At 50.3% G+C, this 22789-nt stretch overlaps 1 protein-coding gene across 5 annotated transcripts in view; it reads left to right on the top strand.

Annotated features, from left to right (window-relative positions):
* The first annotated feature begins 562 nt into the window (after nucleotides 1-562).
* Nucleotides 563-22789, top strand: part of LOC311530360 (C-type lectin domain family 2 member B-like) — a 43118-nt gene continuing 20891 nt past the window's right edge. The window contains exons 1-3 of one of the 5 annotated variants that reach the window (XM_084646867.1): nucleotides 563-647; nucleotides 21059-21161; nucleotides 21269-21556. In XM_084646867.1, the coding sequence (XP_084502993.1) occupies nucleotides 588-647; nucleotides 21059-21161; nucleotides 21269-21556 (451 nt within the window). In that variant the 5' untranslated portion in view covers nucleotides 563-587. Of the gene's footprint in view, nucleotides 648-3408; nucleotides 3528-12168; nucleotides 12264-21058; nucleotides 21162-21268; nucleotides 21557-22789 lie in introns of those variants that run through there. The other 4 variants (XM_084646868.1, XM_084646869.1, XM_084646871.1 and 1 more) reach the window with 4 other exon arrangements.

Raw genomic sequence — 22789 nt, 5'->3', positions numbered from 1 at the left:
AAGCTATAAACCAGCTGCTCTCAAGCTCTGCCAGCAGGGAATGGCTGGGGGAAAGGCGATCTCAGTGCAGGGCTGGTATAAAAACCACTGAACCGGGGAGAAACTTTTGTTACCTTTTGATGGTGGGTTTTTCTGCGACCTAAAGGGCCAGGGCTCGGACTGACTCAGTGACTGGCTCTCCTGAGCCAGCCAGAGCAGCGCTGCGTGTGTAGCTAAGCCGGGTGTGTAGTCAGTAAACACGGTGATGGGGAACTCCCCTGGGCCTGTGTTGGTGCCACACGCTATTTTGTTGTGCAAAGAGCAAAAGGCACTGCCCAGTCCTTGCCTGGGAGAGTTTATTATCCAACTAGAAAAGACGGGGAGGGGAAGGTCATGCAGGGAGGGAGATTCCACAAACTCCCTCGGCGATTTATTCCAGTTCTTAGCAGCATGAACTCAATTCCTCACTTGCCCTCCTCCTCCTCACCTGCCCCTCTTCTGACAGCTCGTTCTCCCATTGGTTGTTGAGGATGACGAAGGAGTGGGAGGGCGCAGGAGAGAAAAAAAGCAAGAGGGGCTGAAATGCCACCTACCGCTGGATCCTACAGATGCTCACTACATGGAGCAGGCCCAATGCATTTAGCTCCCTGCAGCTGCTTGGGGTCAGGGTAAGTGGTGGCTTGTGTCCAGGGGAAGTTGAAGGGGGGTTAGTGGATTTCTTAAAGGAATATGGTTGTTGGAGGCAGAAGAGAGGAAACCCTCCCTTCAACTCCGCCCAAGGGTGTGGGGGAAACATCTGAGAAGGGACTGAGGGTTTGAGATCCGGGGGGAACGGATCCAAGGGTGGAGAAAAGGGGTGTTCAGGGCAGTGAATTGGCCCAGCCAGGCAAGGGGCAGCCCTCGGCTTGGCGGCGTTTCTCTGGGTCAGGATGACTCTGGAAAGCTGCAGCGGATCAGTTGCAGGATGGCAGGGATTGGTCTGGGGATCAAAGAGCCGGGTGCTGGCAGCTCCTTCCAGCATCACCGCCCCCCAGCTCAGCTCTGTCCCTGTCCCCGGGGAGTTTGACAGGCGTGATTGATGGCTCAGAGAAAAGAAATGAGTGTGTGGGGGGAGGGGGATGCACAGAGGCCCTGGCATGGGGGCAGAATGGGGGGATCCTTGTATCTGGGGAGGGAGGAATTTGGGGGCACACAGAGCCCCTGGCAGAGTGGAGGGAGTTGCTTGGAGTCCCCACAATAAAGGCGGATGGGAGCTTGTTGAGAGGGGGCAGGATGGATGCAGGTAGCCCACGGTGTGTGCAGTGAGCTTGGCCTGCACAGGTTGTGAAGTGTGGGACCCCCGGTGGGGTTCAGGGCAGTGTGTGTGTCTGTTTTCCTGGGGGCAGCGAGAAGGCAGGGGCTGTCACAAGGCCCGCAGAATTATTTCCATTAGCCAGGTGCCTGCTTGTCTCCATCCAGCTGCCTGGATGTATCTCCACTGGGCCACACTCCAAATCCCTGGGGAAAGGGAGTGGGGTTCCTGAATTAAGGCAGGGCCGGGGCATCTGTGGGCAGATGGGAGCCAGTGGGCCGCACAGAACAGATGGGCGATTGTGGGTTTGCTGGATCACCTCCCTTCCTATGGGGCCTCATGCAGGGAGAGCTGCAGCCATAACCAGCCTCCCCCTGCTCTGCTCAGATGGGCTGGGGGAAGGGTGGAGGGGTCTCAGCATGGAGGGAAGGAGGCTCCCTTGTTTTGGGACCAGCAGCACTGGGGTGGGTGGAACTGGGAATGGGGGAGGGAAGGAGGCCCCTGGATTTGAGGGGTGGGGCAGGAGGGGAGACCCATGCTTGCTGGGGGAAGGACAGAGGCGGCTCATTCCATGGGGAAGGCAGACAGCAGAGGGGGTCTGGTTTGCAGCAGGCAGGGTGGAGCCGGGCTAGCAGAGCGGAGCAGGGCTGGGAAGAGGAGTCCGATGTCTGTTTGCAAAGTGAGGGCCTGAGTCAGGATGCAAAGGGGCTGGAGAGGAGAGGTCAAGGCCCCTCTGCTTTGGGAATACCCTGAAAATCCCCCTCACCAGTGCAGGGGCCTTTCCAGGGCCAGACGGGAACAAGCTGCCCATCCTGTAGTGTGTGTTACGGGCACAGAGGATCTGGATTGTTTGAGCCTGGCTCAGCTCACACTGGAGCAGTTCATGCTGTTAGCGCTGGAAATCCCTGAATTCAGCCAGGCCTACAGCTGTTGCCCTGGTAGTGTGGCACCAGGCCGGAGGCCTGAAATTTAAGAGGCTGGGCTTGAGGAGGCAAGGAGGGGGAGAGACGTGCCGTGAACCCCGAATGATTATTCACCTTCTGGTCCGTTTCTAGGCCTTGTGGCCAGGGAGAAAAGCTGGAAAACATGAATCCGAAAGGCTGAAAAGCTGGGAGGCGAACAAACAGAACCCTCCTCGTAACTCCCAGCGGCCAGCGCCACCTTCTCTTTGTCACTGTTTTCAAGATCTGCTCCTGTCTCTTTCTCCTTGCCCAGCATTCAGAGCCATATAAAAATCCAGGCCTAATTATCGTCTTGTAGATCTTACATTGCAATTTGATAGGCGTTCTCCTCTCTCACGCTGCTCACGTCTCTCCATGTACCCTATGCCTTCGGATGCAAAGTGCTCGTCTTTGAGGGACAAAGGCATTAGTGAGAACATGTCAAAGGTCTAAATGCACGTTAATCTTACCAAAAGCCACACCTCTCTCCTAGTGATTTCTTGTAGATCAAAGCCTAGGGTGACCAGATGTCCCGATATTATAGGGACAGTCCCGATTTTTGGGATCTTTTCTTATATAGGCACCTATTCCCTCCCCCCTACCCCCCTGATTTTTCACACTTTCTATCTGGGGTCTCAAAGATATTAAATGCATCGACAGCTAAAAATTAGTAAATGTTGGCATAGTTCATGGTTTTAGAAGCTAGTCTCATGACCTTTGCTCATGATGTTTGAGCCCTTGTGTTATTTAGGAATACTGAAATGTTAGCAAAGGGTGACATTTGCCCTATGTGGGCTGGCTCAGCAGCTGATCTCAAGGGTATGGAGAATTCCTCTCCGTTCCTCATATTGCACATTTCTTGCTCTTGCAGGGGGCCGAAGGCCGTTTGATCTCTGCGGAAGGGATTATGATTTGTTACTTAGCAACCACCAATATCCTTGGAGCCATACGAATTAATTAAACGCCACAGCCCCTCTCCCTGAAGAGCTTACAGTGGAAATCAACAACGAATGGCTGAGATGTAAAAACAAGTGTCCGTGCTTGGTATCCCAACCCAGAAGTACAAACTATGGCTCTGAAATGAGCTGCGTGTCTGTGAAGGAACACAGATGTCACTCTGACATTCGCTTCCAAACCTGCTGTTCCAGCCTTGCCTCTCTGGGGTAACAGCCAAGTTGGAGGTGGGTGGAATTTCCTATTCCAGGTGTCCGGAGTTGAGGAGGTGTCTGCTGTTCGTCACTGCAGAGTCTGAGCCTCCCAAATAGGAATGAAATATTTCCTTGCTAAGCAAGCATTATCAGGAGCCTGTTTGGTAGGTAAGGGATAGAGCGATGAACTGACTAGCCCAAGGACCTTGTGATGTCATTGCTGGGAATTGAACCAAGACCTCCTGGTCAGCAGATCTGTGCTGTCTCCATCTTTTGTTGGGACTGAGATAAGATATAGAGGGTAGCCCTAAAGGGTATGTCTACACTGCAATGTAAGCCCAGGGTTCGTAGACCTCAACTGAGCAGACCTGGGGTTTGTTAACCTAGGACAGTGGTTCCCAAGCTGGAGTTTGCAAAATGTTACAGGGGGTTCTCGGGGGGGAAAAATTCCCTAATGGCGAACAGAGCTGTCCCTAGGGTCCCCGGGCACCATGGGGCCTAGAGCCCCTGGACTTCCGAGAGCTAAGCAGATCAAAGCAAGCGTCCCACTGAGGAGATTTAAACTTCAGGACTCCTTAGAAGAAGTGGAAAGGGAGGTGGATATTTTTTGCTGTTTTTGAAATTAAATAGGCAGCTAGTATTGTTTTTAAATTATTATGAAGAACAAGTTTAAGCTTTGTTGTAACATACGTTGGTTGCCTGGACTGCTCAAGACCTGAATGCTCTCTGAGTTGGCTTCTTAAATACCTTCATGCTGTTTCACGTCTGATACTCTTTGATGAAACATAGGAGCCTGGTCTTATAACAGGATTAATCAAAGTGATACAAGCTACGAAAGTGACATCTTGGAGGAGTGTTGCCATTTTCATAATGTAGTGATTAATAATAGTGTGTAATAAGCATGTCATAAGAACAAATTCTGTATTTCCCAGATCACTGCTTTTAGAATTTATACTCAGGTAATGGAGAAAATCCCTGGAAATATTCATTTTTAAGAGGGGGTTCGCGAGACTTGACATTTTAGTGAAAGGGGATTAGTTGTTAAAGTTTGGGAACCACTGACCTAGGACTTGAGCATCTACATTTATTCAACCCTGGGCCCCACCCCAGGGCTCCACTGTCTGCAATGCGCCCTGCCAAAATGTGGCCATTCTAGCCCTTTGTTCGTGATGCTGTGTGGAAAAACTTGGCTATCCAGAGGACAAAGAACGTCGGCCTGTGGGATTGTGGGATACTATTGGTGGACTCCCAGAGCACGAATCCAGTGGGGCTGCATCTACCCAACAAAGCAATAGGGCTTGAGCCCTGGGTCCTGGCTTGAATCCGGTTCAGGCCTTCTACCCCAGTGAAACCCTGGGTTAGCCTGATTTGTGTGTTGATGGAAGAGGGGTTTCAGAGTAACAGCCGTGTTAGTCTGTATTCGCAAAAAGAAAAGGAGGACTTGTGGCACCTTAGAGACTAACCAATTTATTTGAGCATGAGCTTTCGTGAGCTCACGAAAGCTCATGCTCAAATAAATTGGTTAGTCTCTAAGATGGAAGAGGGGTTAGCCTTGAGTCTGAGTTTGAACCCTGGGCTTACATTGCAGTGTGGACATACTAGAACCTGATCCCAAACCCGCTGTTTCTGTTCAGGTCACTGAGTGGTGGGTCCGAACTGGCAGGACCACAGTAGGTGGGTAACAGCCGAAGCTTGGGCTAGTGGGGATTTGTTGACTAGGGGACTTTAAATGACTTGTGTTTATAACTAGGCTTGGCAGACGATGACGATGATTTTCATAACTTTGACAGATAATATTGAAGTTTATTTTTAAGCTTTTTTAAAAAAGATTTTTATCAATTTTAAATGTTCACAGCTGTGCAAAATTATGGGTTTTAAGCCTTTTAAAAAATGTTTCTGTAAATGCTCGCCGCTGTGGGAAATTAATGGGGGGGAGCGGGGGAGCAGAGAATAATTAATGGCAATAGATGTTGAGATTTAAACAGTTAAAGCTTTATAACCTTTAAAACACAAATTGCAACATCTCATGTCAAAACAGACGAGGGAAATACACGTCAGAGAAACCCTAATCCATTCTCAAGCAGCATTTTCCTTACTTTGCCCTTCTGTAAATCTTGATAATGGTGGATGGAAATATTTTGTCCTCAGTTTGTGCACTTGCGGCGAAATTGATCAGTGGCAGATCCATATCTTATCCTGCCGAGCCTATTTATACTGCATGAATGGTTCACAAAGGAAAAAGAAAACATCCGCTGAAGTGAGCTGTAGCTCACGAAAGCTTATGCTCTAATCAATTTGTTCGTCTCTAAGGTGCCACAAGTCCTCCTCGTTCTTTTTATGGATACAGGCTAACATGGCTGCTACTCTGAAACCTCACAAAGGAAAGTCCCCTTTCTCCCCAGGTAGCTTTCAGGAGCCTGGAAAATAGGTCCATCGCAGAACATTGTCTGCTTCCCAGTGGGTGAAGAGGGGCACGTGTGTGTGTCTGTGTTGCCCCAGTTTGTGTCCTTGACCCCTGGTGTTCGTTTGTGTGTATGTGTGGGGTTTTTTTCAGTGTCCTCATCTGCTCCCCCCAAAATGTCTCTCTTCCCTCCCCTGCCCTCTGTGTTCCCCGCCATTGTGTCCTCTCTGATTCCTAGTATGTGTGAGTCCCCCCCTGCCTTGGGGTGTGTGTATGTGCCTTTTGCACCCCCCTCTTATGTGTGTGTTCTCCCCAAGTGTGTATTGTAGGACGATCTCATAATGGAAGAAAGAGGACCAGGTTTCAGAAGAGATCTATATAAATCTGTGACATGAGAGACTCAGGAATCCAAGCCAGCTGTGTGTGTGTGTGTGTGTCCCTGGGCAGGGGTGTGTGTGGGTCTGTACCTGTCCCCACTGCCCCCTACTTTGCTCCTCCTGAGGATAAAGGTAATCCCCTGCTGCGTAGCTCCATTCCAGACATGTGCATGTGAGCCATGCTCTGTAGGCCAATGCACTTTGCTTCTCTGCTTTAAAGAGTCCTTTGTTTGCTTCCCCCACCATGCGGCTTCTAAGAGACCATCTGTCACCGCCCCCCCCCCCCGCCCGCCCCCAGCATATTAGGATCACAACAATCACTCTGTTTACGTCTGCTCTCACACACCCCGGTTGCTGCTTCTAAACGCCAGACGCTTGGACCTATGGTCATTGGGAGCAGGTGTTAAGCTAAACTGCAGCACACCACTCAGGGCAACCACACAGGGGCTTGTCTCTGTTTAGTTACATTGGGGTTCCCCTGAGACCTCTTCCCCTCAGCTCCCCAAGCACAACTCTGGGCAGATCGCCCAAGTTTCTTATTTGGCATATAGGAAAGCTACTCTGAGCTGATCAAACTCAAGTGTAGGGGGTGGGTATAGGTCGTACCACACCTCCCCAGATTACACCGCCAACCTCCTCCTTTATACATTACATTGCATTCATGATACATCGCTTCGCATTTTGGAATTGCCTTGGTTCCTTTGCAGGAACCAATCCCTGTACCGCAAGTTCTACCCACGCACTATATTTGACTTTACTCTTATTTATGCTCCTGACTTCTCTTGTCCTTTGTTTTCTTCTTGTTAACGAATGGTTCCCCATGTGGTCTCCCTCTTATTATAGCTAGCTCATACATTCTCTCTTTTAGCTTACTGTCCCATTTGCTTATCTTAGCACAACATTTCTGCTGCTCTAGTTACCTTCCCTAATCTTGGAGGAGGGGGAGGGATAGCTCAGTGTTTTGAGCATTGGCCTGCTAAACCCAGGGTTGTGAGTTCAATCCTTGAGGGGGCCATTTAGGGATCCGGGGCAAAAATTGGGGACTGGTCCTGCTTTGAGCAGGGGGTTGGACTAGATGACCTCCTGAGGTCCCTTCCAACCCTGATATTCTATGATTGTCTTCCAAGAAACAAGGCCTCCCCCATGTTTCATTACTCATGTTCTGCTACAAGTTATGTTGGCTTATCCCCAGGGTATGTGTGAAATTTTTCACATTCATCATTTATTTGCTGCAGCTATTTGCAAATTTGACACCATTTCACTGACTAGTTTGGCCATTTCTCCCCCTTGACTTAGGTGCCATTCACAAAATAGTGGGATGGGGGGTAGATGCTGTCTTACCACTGGGCTAAAAGCTCTGTGGGGGAGGATGTTCACAGAGGATGGAGCAGAGATTTCTCTGTCCTAGGTGACTGGTTCCATAGCCTGGTGGCTGGGACATTCTCACATGTTCTCTGGCCCAGTGAAGATCTGAGAATAGAATCATAGAATATCAGGGTTGGAAGGGACCTCAGAAGGTCATCTAGTTCAACCTCCTGCTCAAAGCAGGACTAATCCCCAATTTTTGCCCCAGATCCCTAAATGGCCCCCTCAGGGATTGAACTCACAACCCTGGGTTTAGCAGGCCAACGCTCAAACCACTGAGCTGTCCCTCTCCCCCAGTCATACTTTATATGATGTCAGCAGGAGAGATGGGGAGAACACCCCACAGCCTGACCATCTCCAAGGAGCTGCTCTAACCACAGGGATAACGGTGCATGACCACCTCTATCTTTTTTGTGAATCTAGTCCTGTAAAAAGGCCAAGGAAGAGGGGTCCTGGTGATTCTGTCTCTTCACCGGGGTAGCTGCTGCTGACCTGATCTCATATTTCCATTGCAGAAGGGGCGCTCTCGTATGTCCCCTTCCCCTGTGCTGCCACCCCTGCCAGGGCGGGGGCGGGGGGAAGGTCACAGAAATACCTGCAGGAACTAAAATCACGGGGGGAGGGGAGGGGGTTAATTAATGCAAAACGCTGACCAGGTAAGTGACTCTGGAGAAGTACCATCCCCTGGGAAATTGCAAAAACTGGTTTTGATCGGATTCAGCTGTCTGTTAATTGCTAATTTATCTTCTGCTGCTTGTTTTTCCTTTGCTTCCCTTGCATCTACCTGCAAACGGCTGTGGGCATGCAAATGTGGTTGCTAGGAGTCAGGCCAACGAATAACAGGTGCATCACATTGCATCCTGTTTCTTGTGCTTTTGAACCAATTCGTTTCACTTTTTGTTTTTGTTTTTTTTTTTAGTTTATAGCCTGTTTTTCTTCAGGCAATGAATCTGAGTGGGGGTGGGGAAAGATGTTTTAGGCAGACGCTCTGCAGTGGCGGAGACTGCCTGGGTTCCTGGCTGGTCTTCGAAGCACGAGCCAGGCCTGGGGCTGTTTGGCCTCCAAAAGCGGCCAGCAGCGGGTGCATTGAGTCCAGCATGGACGTCAGCTAGGACAGCTCTGTCTCAAAGTCCTGGGACATCAACAGGCCCCAGTTCCAGACCTGTCCATTGCCATGGGCACTCTGCACATCCTACCCCCAAGGAGTTTGGTGCCAGGCTTTGTATCAACATTGCAGGCAGACAGAGTAGCTTGCGGGGATAATGCTGTTTCCTTTGAAGTGCCTACTGCCGGTTTTCATGCTGTTACTAGGGGAACAGGCTGCTGGGTGGGTTGATCTCGCATCTGACCCAGTTCTTCATGAGACCAGAGCTCTTTGTTCAGAGACAGAAGTTCTAGGATTCTTTAGCCACTGCATCATGACGCCAGCCTGGCTTGATTTTTAAGCAGCAGGGCAAACAATGGGCCCAGTTCATGCAGCCCATTTATACCAGCGCAGCGGAGACACAAAGCCTGGCACCAAACTGCGGTGATAAGACTTGCTCATGACAACTGTAGGGTCTGGAACTGGGGCCCATTGATGTCCCACGACTTTGAGACAGAGCGGATCAGTATTTTCATGTACTGGAGAGGTCAAAAATTGGTTAACCCCTCCCCCCCACCAAATAGCTTTTGTAAAATCCTGGAATTTTTCATTTAAAAATTGAAAACCAATGGCATTCTGTATAATAAGCATTCAGCCAGAAACTCAGCCAGCCAGACACCTACAATTCTTCATTGTTCCCTGTAATTTTGCGGTTTCGGGAGGGGCAGGGGATTTTAACACCCGTCAAAGAAGAAATTTATTTCGGCTGCTTTTCCGTGGAGGAGGGCTGTGGTATTTCACCACGCTCCGTCTTTCCTTATCTAGCTCTGCAGTTTGTCCCTTCCGGGCTGGAAAATAATCGGTTGTGAGATAGGTTGTATCTACCCCCCAGCCGCTGCTGCAGTCAGCCACAACTCCCAACTGCTGTTTTCTGACGGTTTGCCCACAGCGCCCTGAAGCAGGGAGCCTCCAACTGCCTGTTCAATTCGGCAGATGCAGGCGTCATGGGGGTTGTTCTGAGACACCCGTTAGTTATGGAGGGAGAGACTAACGCCTGCCTCAGACTCTCCCAACTCACCCCTGTCGGCGCCCCCAGCAGTGCAGGATTCATCTGCTGATCTCTGGCCTGTACACTTGTGTCCCTTCTGCCCGCCCACCAGCCACGCACGCAGCCTTATAGACTCATAGACCTGAAGGCCAGGAGGGCCCGTCGTGATCATCCAGTCTGACCTCTTGCACATCACAGGCCACAGAATCTCACCCACCCACTTCTGTGATCCACCCCAAACCTTTGGCTGAGTCACTGACATCCTCACATCATGGTTTAAAAACTTCAAGCGACAGAGAATCCACCATTTTACACTAATTCAAACCTGCAAGTGACCCATGCCCCATGCTGCAGAGGAAGATGAAACCTCCCCAGGGTCTCTGCCAAGCTGAGGTAGGGGAAAATTCCTTCCTGACCCCAAATCTGGCGACCAGTTAGACCCTGAGCATGTGGGCGAGACCCACCAGACAGACGCCTGGGAAAGAATTCTCTGTCGTACCTCCGAGCCCTCCCCGTCTAGTGTCCCATCACGGGTCACTGGAGATATTTGCTAATAGCAATCATGGATGGGCCACATGCCTCGTTGGGGAACTTCATCGTAACTCCCCCCTCCACCTCCCATAAACTTATCAAGTTCAGTCTTAAAACAAGTTATCTTATTGTCTGCACTGCTCTCCTCGGAAGACTGTTTCAGAACTAAACTCCGCTGGTGATTAGAAACCTTCATCTAATTTCAAAACTAAATTTATTGATGGCCAGTTTGTATTCATTTTTTTTTTCTTATGCCAGCATTGGCCCTTGACTTAAATAACTCCTCTCCTTCCCTGGTATTGATCTCTCTGATGGATTTATAGAGAGCAATCCTATCTCTCCTCTGCCTTCGTTTGGTTAGGCTAAACAAGCCAAGCTCCTTAAATCTCCTCTCGTAGGGTAGGCTCTCCATGCCTCACATCGTCCTAGTAGCCCTTCTCTGCATCTGTTCTAGTCTGGATTCATCTTTCTTAAACACGGAAAACCAGAACTGCCCACAGTATTCCAGATGAGGTCTCACCAGTGCTTTGTATAATCAGAGAATCATAGGACTGGAAGGGATCTCGAGAGGTCATCTAGTCCAGTCCCCTGCACTCAAGGCAGGACTAAGTATTATCTAGACCATCCCTGACAGGTGTTTGTCTATCCTGCTGTTAATAATCTCCAATGAGAGATTCCACAATTTATTCCAGTGCTTAACCACCCTGACAGTTAGTACGGACTAAGGGTACGAACACTTCCCTGTCTCTACTGGAAATATCTTGCCTAATGCATGGCCTGATCACATTTCTGGCTCATAGGGAGAGGCAGCTGGGCAGGGAAGATGACTAGATAGACTACTCAGGGGGTTTAATCGCCTGACTCCAGAGACATGTCCCGTTCGTGGATAGCTAGCGGAGATAGGTGCCTCGCTCCGGCCTGGACTTAGGTGCCAAACTCCCTGAGGGGGCAGGGCTTAGGACACATCCCTCGTTAGCACTGGCTGGAGTAGGTGTCTCCCTGCCTAGCATGCTGGCTGGTGTGGCCCCCATTCTACGGCATCTACCTCTCCCCATTCATTGTGTAGGGAGCCGGGGAACCTAACCCAGGCGTGGTGGATCCCGGTGCTGTTCCTGAGATTTTTCTAGGCATCTGAAAGTTAGGTGTTGTGACTCTCCGCAGCACGACACCCTTTGTGGGTCCAGGCCTCCCTGCCTTGAAGAGAGGAAGGATGGTCCAGTCATTAGGACATTAGCCTGGGACCTGAAAAACCTGGCTTTGATTCCCTGCTCCACCATTGATACCTGGGGTAAATCACCTAGGTCCTGATCTTCATTGGTATTTACAAGCCTATTTCCCATTTAAATCAATCTGGTTGCAGTTCCCCTTCTGTCACACGGGGGTAAAAGCACTGCCCTTCTTTGTAGGGTTAAATGCTTTAAAAGATTAAGGTGATTAGAGGCTATTGGAATGGGGTCCATAGACAGAGGAGATGGGACCTCCGGGCACTAGTGCAATGCTAATACAGGCTTAAATCGGGTTGTGGTGAATTGTGAATCCTCCTAATTAAGAGCCCGTTCCTGCAAATAGACTGCTACTCCCTTGCAGAATCTGTTGGGGGAGCAGGCATTTGGTGCGGTCCATGGTATTATAGCAGTGCCTAGAGGCCTTAAGCTTAGACTCATAGAAATGTGGAGCTGGAAGGGACCTGGAGAGGTCATCAAGTCCAGTCCCCTGTGCTGAGGCAGGACCAAGTAAACCTAGACCATCCCTGATGGGCCTTTGTCCCGCCTGTTCTGAAAAGCCTCCAGTGAGGGGGATTCCACAAGCCCCCTTGGAAGCCTATTCCAGAGCTGAACTTCCCTTAGAGTTAGAAAGTTTTTCCTAATGTCTAATTTAAATCTCCCTTGCTGCAGATTAAAGCCCATCACTTCTTGCCCTACCTTCAGTGGCCCGGAGAACAATTGGTCTCTGTTGTCTGTATAACAGCCCTTTTGTTTAAGACAAATACAATCAGCATGTTTTGCATAGTCAGTCAGTCTCGGCTCACCCCCGGCCAGTGCCCTCAGCAGCTGGCTGTGTTCTATGGGTGTCGCAGCAGAACTGAGTCGAAAGGAAGGTATTGTAGGGACTTTCTGTTTTTTGCCGGCGATGTCTTATACCTTGATGCGGGGAGAGCCTGGAGACACTTGCTGGGGCAAAGGCTGGATATCATTAGCAGTGCAATAGTGGTATCCTTGGCATGACAAAATAGCAGGTCTGCTAGGAAATGAGGAGCTAAAGAAGAACTGTGACAGGGTGCTAAGCAGAAAACTGCTTCGCCAACCCTCTGTCACTCCAGCTCCAATGAAGGGAAGTGAATTGGAGCTGGGTAGACCACCTGGCCCTGATTGTGTAAGCTTGAACAGCTGCTGCCCCAGCAGGTTCGAGTTGGGTAAGAGTCCCAGGGAAGAAAGCCAGGGGGGAAGCTGGAAAGAGGAAAGCTGCGGTAGAGGGAAGGCAGTGAGGGGAAGTAGAGAAATAGCTTGGCCCCTCTCTCCTGCTGGGGGACTGCAAGAAGGGGACGACTTATATGGTGGAAAGGTGTTGGGAGCACAGCCTGTAAGTAAAAGCACCAGATGGGCACTGCACCTAAAGGTCTCTGTGTGACTTTCTCAGCCCAGCGAGGGCAGGAGCCAGGAGGGCCCTGCAGGGATGATGTTACACGAACCTTAAAGGTATGTGTCTAATGCTGTAAAGGAGCGGGAGCCAGTGGGAGAGACCCAAGAGGCGTCTAAGCTGGCAGGGTAACAAACTCTAAGGGTAACCGTCACTGGAGGTTTTTAGGAACAGGTTAGACCAGCCCTGACAGGCATCTGTCTAGGTTTACTTGGTCCTGCCACAGAGCAGGGGGCTGGACTTGATGAGCTCTCGAGGTCCTGACCACCCGACATTGATGTGACTCTGTGTTCTTAGCAGCCATGTTGTGAATAAAGTGGAGAAGGGGTGAGCTCTGTTGTGTGTGTGAGGGAGCTGGGGGAGGGAGGGGGGACAGTGTGGGAGGAAGAGAAAATTGCTTCTCTTTGGGACCTTAAAGCGAACGTAGGGAAAATTGGCATCAATATGAAAGATGCTTTATGCTGCCAGAGTAAACATTTTATATTTCGTACCCAGACCAGTGTGTGCACTAAAAACAAAACCCCCATCAAAACAAAACGCTCCCCAGCACACCCTATTCTGTTCTCCTCCAGGGATGGGATGGGATGAGATGAGAGAGGGAACGAATCTCATGTCACCGACAGGTGCTCATGGAGTGCAGCAATGAGGAGGGGAGAAAAATAGAATTTATATGGCAACATCTGGAGACTTTTTGGGATCAGAGCCCCTTTCCCTGGGAGTTTTACAGATAGAGTTAAGTCCCTTCCCCGAAGAGCTTGCAGTCTGAATAGACACAAAACAGACCAGCAGCTGGGGCCTTTGCTAGAACATGCATGTGAAGAATGGGAATAGCTTTTTAGTGATGTGGTTGGTTGTGATTGGTTGCAGTCTTGCACAGGTGTGTTACTTATATAGTTAAGTTTAATGCTGCAGCTGCTGTTTGGTCTGTTTTTACCCTTAATAGTTTTAGTTTCATTCTATTTATACGATGCGAAAGTTCCCCAATTTATTCTGTGCGACAGGCCCAGCTCTGTTTTAATTACCAACCGGGGAGCCAGGGGGCATAAATTTAGGGCTACGCACACCCCTCAATACACAGCGAGGGTCCCGCTAACGTCCGTGGCAGTCTGCAAGGTGATGAAGGGGAAATCTGTTCTTGATGAAATAACGGAATTCTGAGTTATGATCGTTTGTGTGGTTCCTTGTTCCGGCTGACTCACTCATGTGTGGGTGCCAGGCGGTTTATTCCCCCCACCACCCATGGAAAAATGATTAAAATTTTTTTCCCCATGTTGACAAGGCCTTTATCACAAGGCCCTCCTCTGTCTCCGATAAGGCCTCAAGGGCATCAGCTGCTACCCTGGATGCAAGGAGGCTCTGTTCCCCCTAGTTAGCTCAGCTGTGCGGGAAGAAGGGATATTGGGTGCTGGGCTCTTTGGAAAATCCGACTCCCCGGGGTGAGTTCACTTTATTTGCAGCGGCAGCCCATTGCTGACTCCTTCAATTTGTGATCCACTTGCATCCTCAGCTGCTTTTCAGCAGTACAACCCCCGAACCAGCTATTCCCCAGTTTGTAGGTGTGCGTTTTATTTTTTTTTTTCCTTCCCATGTACAGTACTTTGTGCTTGCTTGGTCTTGTTGAATTCAGACCAGTTCTCCTATTTGTTAAGGTCGTTTTGAATTCTCATCCAGCCCTCCAAAGTGCTTGTGATCTTCCCAGCGTGGTGTCAGCTGCAAATTTTACAAGCTCCTGAGACAGGACCCTGGTAGACGCCACTAGGTCCATGTAGACTTTCCTGCCCTGAAGCTCGGTGAGATGGGTGGGTCTCGGAGCTCGGGCGACAACATTTACATGGCAATTTTTAGCACCATAGCACAAACACGAGTCTGTAGTCCCAGACTCAGACTTGCTGCCGTGGGTGTTGTTTTGCCGTGGAGACTCTGTGTGTTGCATCTGCCCATGGCCAGATGGGGTTTACAGCACATCATGAGAAAAGAGAAGGAAGAGAGTTTAAACTCCCCCCATACCCAGCGAGACTTTATGTACGAGTGGACACTTGAAGGCTGCCCGACTCCCCTGCAGCTTTGGGAGCGTGGCCCAGACCCGGGTGTGTGTTTGCAGCAGGCTAGCGTGCCTGGCTCAACAAGGCAGGGTGCTGGAGTCCCAAGCTGGTAGGGAAAACAGGCTCAGAGGTGAATTCAGCACATCAGGTGACAGTCCCAAGGGGGTCTCTGTGACCGAACCCATCACAAAACCTACCTTTAAGAAGGGGAAGAAAGAGGACCCAGGGAATTATAGATTGAAAATGCGGTCAACCCTTCCTCCCAGTCTGGCAGTGAACCAGTGAAAAGCACTCTGTGTGTACGGTCTTTCACCCAGTTGGGCACCCACCTTATAGCAATTTCATCTAGACCATGCTTCCCAAGCTTGCTTATGACAGTGTTTATGTGGGACTGTGTCAGAAGCCTTATTCTCATGCTCCCATGACTGGAAGTGGAAGTTAGCCAAATTCAGGCTGGAACATAAGGCGTATATTTTTAACAGGGAAGGGAATTAACCACTGGAACAACTCACACAGCGTCACAGTGGAATTATTTTGGGGACACGTCTCTGGCTTAGAGAGAAGAGACTCCAGTCTGTCTCCATCCTGACTTTGTATCAGCTTAAACTTTGGAGGGGAGGAGGGGGGGAGTTGCTCATTAAAGCCCAGTTCTGCAAACAGACTCACTCAAGTGAAGGAGCATGAGGCTCAAATTGTGGCAACAGTCGAGAGGCATGACAACAAGTCATGACCACAATGTAGCAACCGGTGGACGAAACAGATGGGGCAAGTGCAACGAGCATGATTTAGATAGCCGGTGATCATCACAGCTTGTCCCTTGCCTAGTAACCGTGCCGCAGCTCTGAAATCTCTGTTGAGGGGACAGAGCTGGGGGCACAGAGTACCCCTGCCGGGAGGGGGGTTAGTGACGGTCATTGAGTATTTAGCCCTGTTTATTAGCCTGAGATGGAATTTGGGGGTTTGTTTGCCTGTTTGACTTTTGATCTTCTGTATGTTGCATCTGCCCACGGCCAGATGGGGTTTATAGCACAAAATGAGACAAGAGAAGGAGGAGAGTTAAAGTCTCCCTGGGGATGGTGGGAGTTTGACTTACGAGCGGACACTTGAAGGCTGCCTGACTCCTCTCCCAAGCCAAGATCAAGCAACCAGTCGGGAGGGGAGAGACGGGTCTGTGTCGAGGACGGACGGACAGGGGAAGGCATAAGAGAGGCTAAAAGCCAAAGAAACAGTGACCCTGGCCAAAACGCACCCTCTATCCTTACCCCGTACGAAAAGAAGTGGTGATGAAGCCCCCAGACTCCTGATCCTCCAAAACAGAACATGACCATCAATTGTCAGGGGTCGGACCGGGGGCAGATGCTACGGGTCTGATTAGGCCTGGTAAGAAAGAGGAGGGGGAACAGGAATTGCTCTGCTGGTGTGCGGATCTGTGATTGTGTTTGCTTGGGAACCCCAATAAACATCGTGCTTGCACTCGAGACTGTGGCCTTCGGCTTTTCGTCTGCGTGACCGGAGCCAAGGGAGGGCAAATGGCCGGGGGAAGTTGCAGGAAGGGCCTGCAGCGGGCGAGTAGAGGAAGGCGGCATCAGGAAGCGTGTGGGGCGGGGGCAGGCTATGGGGAGATCCAAGGAGCCCCTGCTGGGTGCCGTGAGGCCAGTCAGCACATGCTACCAAGTGCCACTCCCCTTAATAACGTCCCAACACTGAAGGCCCAGAGCGCTTTGTTGTCACAGCCGGCTCGAGCCTAGCGATCCACGCTGCAGAACAGCTGCTGGCTCACCAGCTGAGTTCACTGGCCGCACAGAGACGGGCAGAGCAGAGCGTTTGTGCCCGGTGACTTGCCCTAACTGGAGGTCCCTCAACCCCAGCGGGGCGGCTGGCTCTTGGTTACGGCACCGCTTCACTCGGGCTAGAGGTTTGGGGGTGTGCTCGGGAGCTGGCTCCGGAGCAACGCTCGAGTGGCACCCCCAGCTAACCCGGCGGCAAGGACAAGTCCCCAGAAGCAGAAGAAAAGCTGTCACAGCCTGGAGATTTTTATGGCTAGTAGCAAACATTGGTATTTACAGAGGGTGGTGTGTGCATTAACACATCCCAGCTGTGGTAAATGAAGGGGGATAGCTCCCTTTGATGGCCAGCCAGTGAGCTGTAAAATCCCTCTTGGTAGCTGTTTACTTGCTTTACCTGTAAAAGGTTAAAAAGTCCCCCAGGAAAAGAAAGTGGGCACCTGACCAAAAGAGACAGTGGGAAGGTAGAACTTTTTAAAATAGGGAAAGAAATTTTCCCTTTGTCTATTGTTCTCTGGGCTGGAGGGACAGAGCAGCCATGCTATAAGCAGCTTAAGCCAGGTATGATCATAAAGCATCAGATTGTGCCTAAAACTACTCATCTGAACTCCAAATGTGTAAGTAGATCAGCGTGTTTAGCTAGACGCGATCAGGGTTATTTCTTTTATTTCTTATTGCCTTGTAGACTCTGTGCTAACTTCAGATGCTTTTGTTTGCTTGTAACCTTTAAGCTGAACCCCCAAGAAAGCTAGCTGGGGTGCTTATTTTTTGTAATTGTTTCTTTTAAGATCTTGGAAAAAGCCTAAGTCCCAGATGTATTTTTGTCTTTTTGTTTTTAATAAAATTTACCTTTTCTAAGAACAGGACTGGGTTTTTGGTGTCAGCAGAGGTTTGTGCATGTTGTTTGATTAGCTGATAGCCACAGCTGATTTCCTTTGTTTTCTTTCTCAGCTCTTCCCCGGAGCGGAGCGGGGTTGGGAGTGAAAGGGCAGGAGGGTACCCCACAGGGAGGAATTCCCAAGTGCGCCTTCCTGGGTTCAAAGGGGGGTTTGTTGCATTTTGGTGGTGACAGCGTTGACCAAGCCAAGGTCAGAGAGAAGCTGTGACCTTGGGAGTTTAATACAAGTGTGGAGTGGCCAGTATTAATTTTTTAAAAAATCCTTGTGGGCCCCACTTCTGCACTTTGCGTGACAGAGTGGGGATTCAGCCTTGACACCTGCCAAGACAAAACGCTCCAGGGCACTGGCAATTCACCCCCTGGGCAGAGGGCAATGGAGAATAAGCCACCCATGACAGATGTTCATCTCTGAGCCTGGGGCCACACACTGTGGTGCTGAAAAGAGCCACGTAGACGTTCCTGCCCTGAAGCTCGGGTCTCCGAGCCCGGGTGGCAACGTCTACATGGCAGTGTTTAGCGCCATAGCACAAACTCGAGTTTGTAGTCCCGGGCTCTGAGGCTCGCTGCCCTGTGTGCTGTTTTGCAGTGTAGACCTACCCTGGGTTATTATTGAGTGCCTGGAACCTGCCCACTTTGCAGCGATGATGCAGGCGAAATCATCTCGGAACTGTTAGCGATGATCTTCAAGAACTCCTGGAAGGTGGGCAAACGTAGGACCTATCTTTAAAAAGGGGAAGAAAGAGGACCCAGGGAATTATAGACCAGTCAGTCTAACTTTGATCCCTGCAAAGGGACTAGAACAAATGATTAAACAATCGGTTTGTAAACCCCTAGCCTAAAGGATAACAGGGTAATAAGTAAGAGTCAACATGGATTTGTCAAGAAAAAAATCATATTAACCCAACCTAATTTCCTTCTTTTAACAGGGTCACTGGCCTAGTGGAGAAGCAGGAGATGTGATATATCTTTATTTTAGTAAGGCCTTTGACCTAGTCCCACATGAGATTCTCACAAGAAAACTGAGGACTGTGGTCTAGACGAAATTACTATAAGGTGGGTGCACCACTGGGTTGAAAGATTATACTCAGTAGTTATCAGTGGTTTGCTGTCCAGCTGAGAGGATGTATCTAGTAGGGTCTGTCGGGGTCAGTTGTAAGTCAGGTGCTTTTCATTATTTACATTAATTACCTGGATAATGGAGTGGAGCGTACGCTTATAAACTGGGAGGCTGATACCAAGCTGGGAGGAGTTGCAAGCACTCTGGAGGACAAGATCAGAATTCAAAATGACCTTGATAAATTGGAGAATTGGTCTGAAATCAGCCAGATGAAATTCAATAAGGACAAGTGCAAAGTGCTACACGTAAGAAGGGGGAAAAAAATAAATGGACGACTATAAACTGGGGAATAACTGGCCAGGTGGTCGTAGTGGGGAAAAGGATCTGGGAGTTCTAGTGGATCAAAAAATTGAATGTGAGACAACAATGTGATGCAGCTTCAAAAAAGGCTTTCATATCATTCCGGGGTGCATGAACAAGAGTGCTGTGTGGAAGACAGAGGAGGTCATTGTCCAGCCCCCTTGGAGCTGATGAGACCTCATCTGGGGTACAGTGCCCAATTCTGGACCTTAAGAAAGATGTGGACAATTTAGAGAGACTTCACAGGAGAGCAACAAAAGTGATAAAAGGTTTAGAAAACCCGACTTATGGGGAAAGGATGAAAGAATTGGACATGTTTAGTCGTGAGAAGAGAAGACTGAGGGAGGACTTGATAGCAGCCTTCAAATATGTTAAGGGCTGTTCTAAAGAGGACTGTGATCAATTGTTCTTCATGTCCACTGATGGCAGGACAAGAAGTAACGGGCTGAATCTTCAGCAAGGGAGACTTAGGTTAGATATTAGGAAAAAATAGAACTCTAAGGGGAGTTAAGCTCTGGAACAGGCGTCCATGGGAAGTTGTGGAATCCCCATCACTGGGGTGTATAAGACCAGGCTGGACAAACACCTGTCAGGGACGGTCTAGGTTTACTGGGTCATGCTCAGCGCAGGGGGCTGGACTTGATGACCTGTGAGGTCCCTTCCCATCTGACATTTTTCGGATCCTATGATTTGATGAACTGGCTCTTTGAGGAGCTCAGGGGCAATTTGCCTCCTTGGATTTTTGCTTTTAAGCATTGTCAATCTGAAATATTTGTTGACTGAAAATGCGGTCAACCCCGGCTCTGCCTGCCATTCCACCCTGTCTCAGTAAATGCACACCACGTAACAATGGCTCCAAAGCTAAAAGCCTCCCAGGCCCATCGACGTTAAAGGCTCAGGTTCAATTAAAGGTCTCGCTTCGCCAATCCCACCTGAAAATGTGTGGGAGAAAGGAAACTAGGTCCAGGAAGGGAGAGTTAGGTAAAAGTTCTAGCATTTAGGAACTGTGATTGTAACCAAGGTCAAGTCAGCCACCCCTTCCTCATTAAACCAGCACAAGACTTTCAGCTGAACTGCCTCAGCTGATCTCCGTCATGTGTCCTCTGGCGTCTCTCACTCGCAATCACCAGCTGTTACTTTACTAGTTGTATTCTTACTGTGGGGTCTAGAGGCCCTAACTGAGACCAGGACCCCATTGTGCTGGGCACAGAACAGACACACACTCAGAGGCAGGGAGCTTGCAAGTGAAATGCACCAGAAAGAAAGGGGCAGGTGGGGAAACTGAGTCACAGAGCAGGGCCTTGTCCAAGGTCATCTAGGAAAGCAGTGGCGTAGCTGCGAACAGAATTGAGCTCTCCTGAGTCCCAGCATGGTACCCTCACTACTTAGGGTGACCAGATGTCCCAATTTTGTAGGGACAGTCCTGATATTTGGGGCTTTTTCTTCTATAGGTTCCTATTACCCCCCCACCCTCTGTCCTGATTTTTCACGCTTGCTGTCTGGTCACCCTATCGCTACTAGACCATCCTGTCCCACAGGAGTCCATGGGTGTTGAACTAGATAGAAACAGGAAGGGGGCATCCTTTCTGCACCAGCCAGAAAGGAGGGAGAGCTGCAAAGGAGGCTGCTCAACCCAAGCCAGGGAGAGGAGGATGGGCCTTGCCTCTGCTTTTAGCACCCCCTTTCTTTAACCCCTGGAGTTCTGACAAGAAGAAGGGACAAGGGGAGATGGGGGGGGGTGGGGAGGTCAGCATAGGGATCAGAGCCCAGGCAGTGGGGGTGCAAGGCCTAAAGCCACCAGTGGGTCTCTCTTATTCAGGACTGCTCCAGGGATGTTAGTGCAAGTTAGAGCAGCCCCAGGGCTACTCTAATTTGCAGCAGCCTTGCAGAGTCATGCTCGCTCCTAGCCCTAGTTGCATCCCCAGCAGGCCTTTATGCTAGGGTCTGTGTAGGAGGGGGGGTCACAGGGCTTCTGATCAAGTCCAGTGGCATAAAGGGTTCAAGGGGGGTGGGGAGAGAATCCACCATACTGTCATGGCTCCTTGTCCTTCTGGAGGGGTGGTTTATACTTCCCCAAGTTCACATCTGATTCTCACAGTCAAACACCTTCCGCAGGACTTGTCTACACAGGGAATGGACTGGAATAGCTCCCATGGGCTACGCTGTTCCGGGATAGCGCCCCTTGTTCCAGAAGTGGAGGAAGCTGAACCAGAACGAGGTGATCTTATTTCAGAATGAGAGCGCCCGCCCTGGGAGTTATTCCAGAATAGCTCTGGCGCTTTAACGTCTCTCTCTATCTTACTCTGGAATCGCTTCTTCTCGTAGCCCAGCCCTCAGATGGGAGCCCAGCAGTGGCTGTCACGTTGATAATGCTTATCTGGGGATCGCAGGCTTTTCCCTGTTTGCTGCCTGCAGAGAAAGCCGCTCTAAATAAGCACTGTGGCTGGAGAGGCCATGCTGAGCTGCCCCAGGGAAGTCCCTGGCATGGAGCAGACAAAAGCAGAGCCAACAGAAGGAAGCTGAGGCTGGGGAAAGTCCGACTGCAGAAAACAGTACCCGTTTTCACTCGCTCATGGGAACAGCGCTCCGAGGCCGAGGTGGTTCCAACAGCAGGTGAAGTCACTAAACCGAGATTCGTTATCTTTCTGAAACACACACTCTCTTTACCACGTACCCGTTCTGGATGCCGGACGCGCTGCGGGGGAGGCTCTCTGGCCTGTGTTACGAATTATACCTGACAGGTCCCGCACAGTTCGAGTCTAGGCTGAGGCACACAAACAAAGTCCACAACTGCAGAGTTCCCAAAGATACTAAGTGTATTACGCTCGAGCGTGGTGCCCCCCTGCTAGCCAGGAGGGGACCCCGAATGCAGGTTATACAGAGATTATAGACCTTTTAGCAAAGCATGTTACCCTCGCGCATCGGAAACCTGAGCCAATAGACAAACCTTCTTCTTATCTCCCACCTATCCCTGCTAGGTACATTCCTCCTGCTAAACTGTTACTTTAACTCCCCACCATGGCCCTGAAGCAATGCATCAGTAACTTTTCTTACCAGGATGGGAGGCCCACATCAAAAGGCCAGGAGGCAGGGAGTTAGGAACAGACAAAGAACAGAAACCTGGAGTCGAAACAGGCTGGAGACCGGGCGGGGGGGGGGGGGGGGGGTTTGGGTTCCACAGGAATGCAGTATCGAAGGAACACTCCTCCTGGTGCCTCATGTGTTTGCTTTTAGACAACTTAGCTAACTTTTCCTTAACACCTGTGTACTGCCAGATGGTCTTAACGGGCCCTGCTGGCCTTTGAACTGGGGAAAGAAGCCTGATTTTCAGCAGCCCTGATCCTCGGCTGTTTCTGCGGATTGGGCCCTTGGAAAGGACCGACGGCCGTCCGCGCTGCGGGGTGCGGCGGCTGCTGCAGCCTTGTTCCCTCTCGCGGAGCCGCGTGTTCGTTCAGTGTGTGGTTCGTCAGGCCCTGGGCTCGGTTCAGTGGCGAAGGTGCTCGGCCAAACCACGGCGCAAGCGTCCCGTAGGAGCCACAAGGACACTAACCCGTGTGTACCCGTGTCCATGGTACCTGCTCCGTCAGCGCACCAGGGTCCTGTCCCCTAGATCAGCGTAAATCACCCCTCCTCTGGCGTCTGCTTTCCAGGCGTTGAAACAAACAAGTTCCGTATGACGCCCCGGACGTTGCTAGTTACCACCCTTGTCCTTGCACCTTCCAGTTCCACCAAAACATCCTTATCTGCTATTCTGTCCTCCCTTCCTTGTCGTAGGAGGGGTCGGTGTGTTCCTGCACCATCTCTTGGGAATGTGCTGACGTAGTCTCTTGAGAGAGCTGCGTGTTT

The sequence above is a fragment of the Lepidochelys olivacea genome (assembly GCF_965140295.1).
Source record: "Lepidochelys olivacea isolate rLepOli2 genome assembly, chromosome: 14".
Taxonomy (NCBI): Eukaryota; Metazoa; Chordata; order Testudines; family Cheloniidae; genus Lepidochelys; species Lepidochelys olivacea.
Note: the sequence above shows the minus strand (reverse complement) of the source record. Positions and strands in the feature narration are given on the sequence as shown.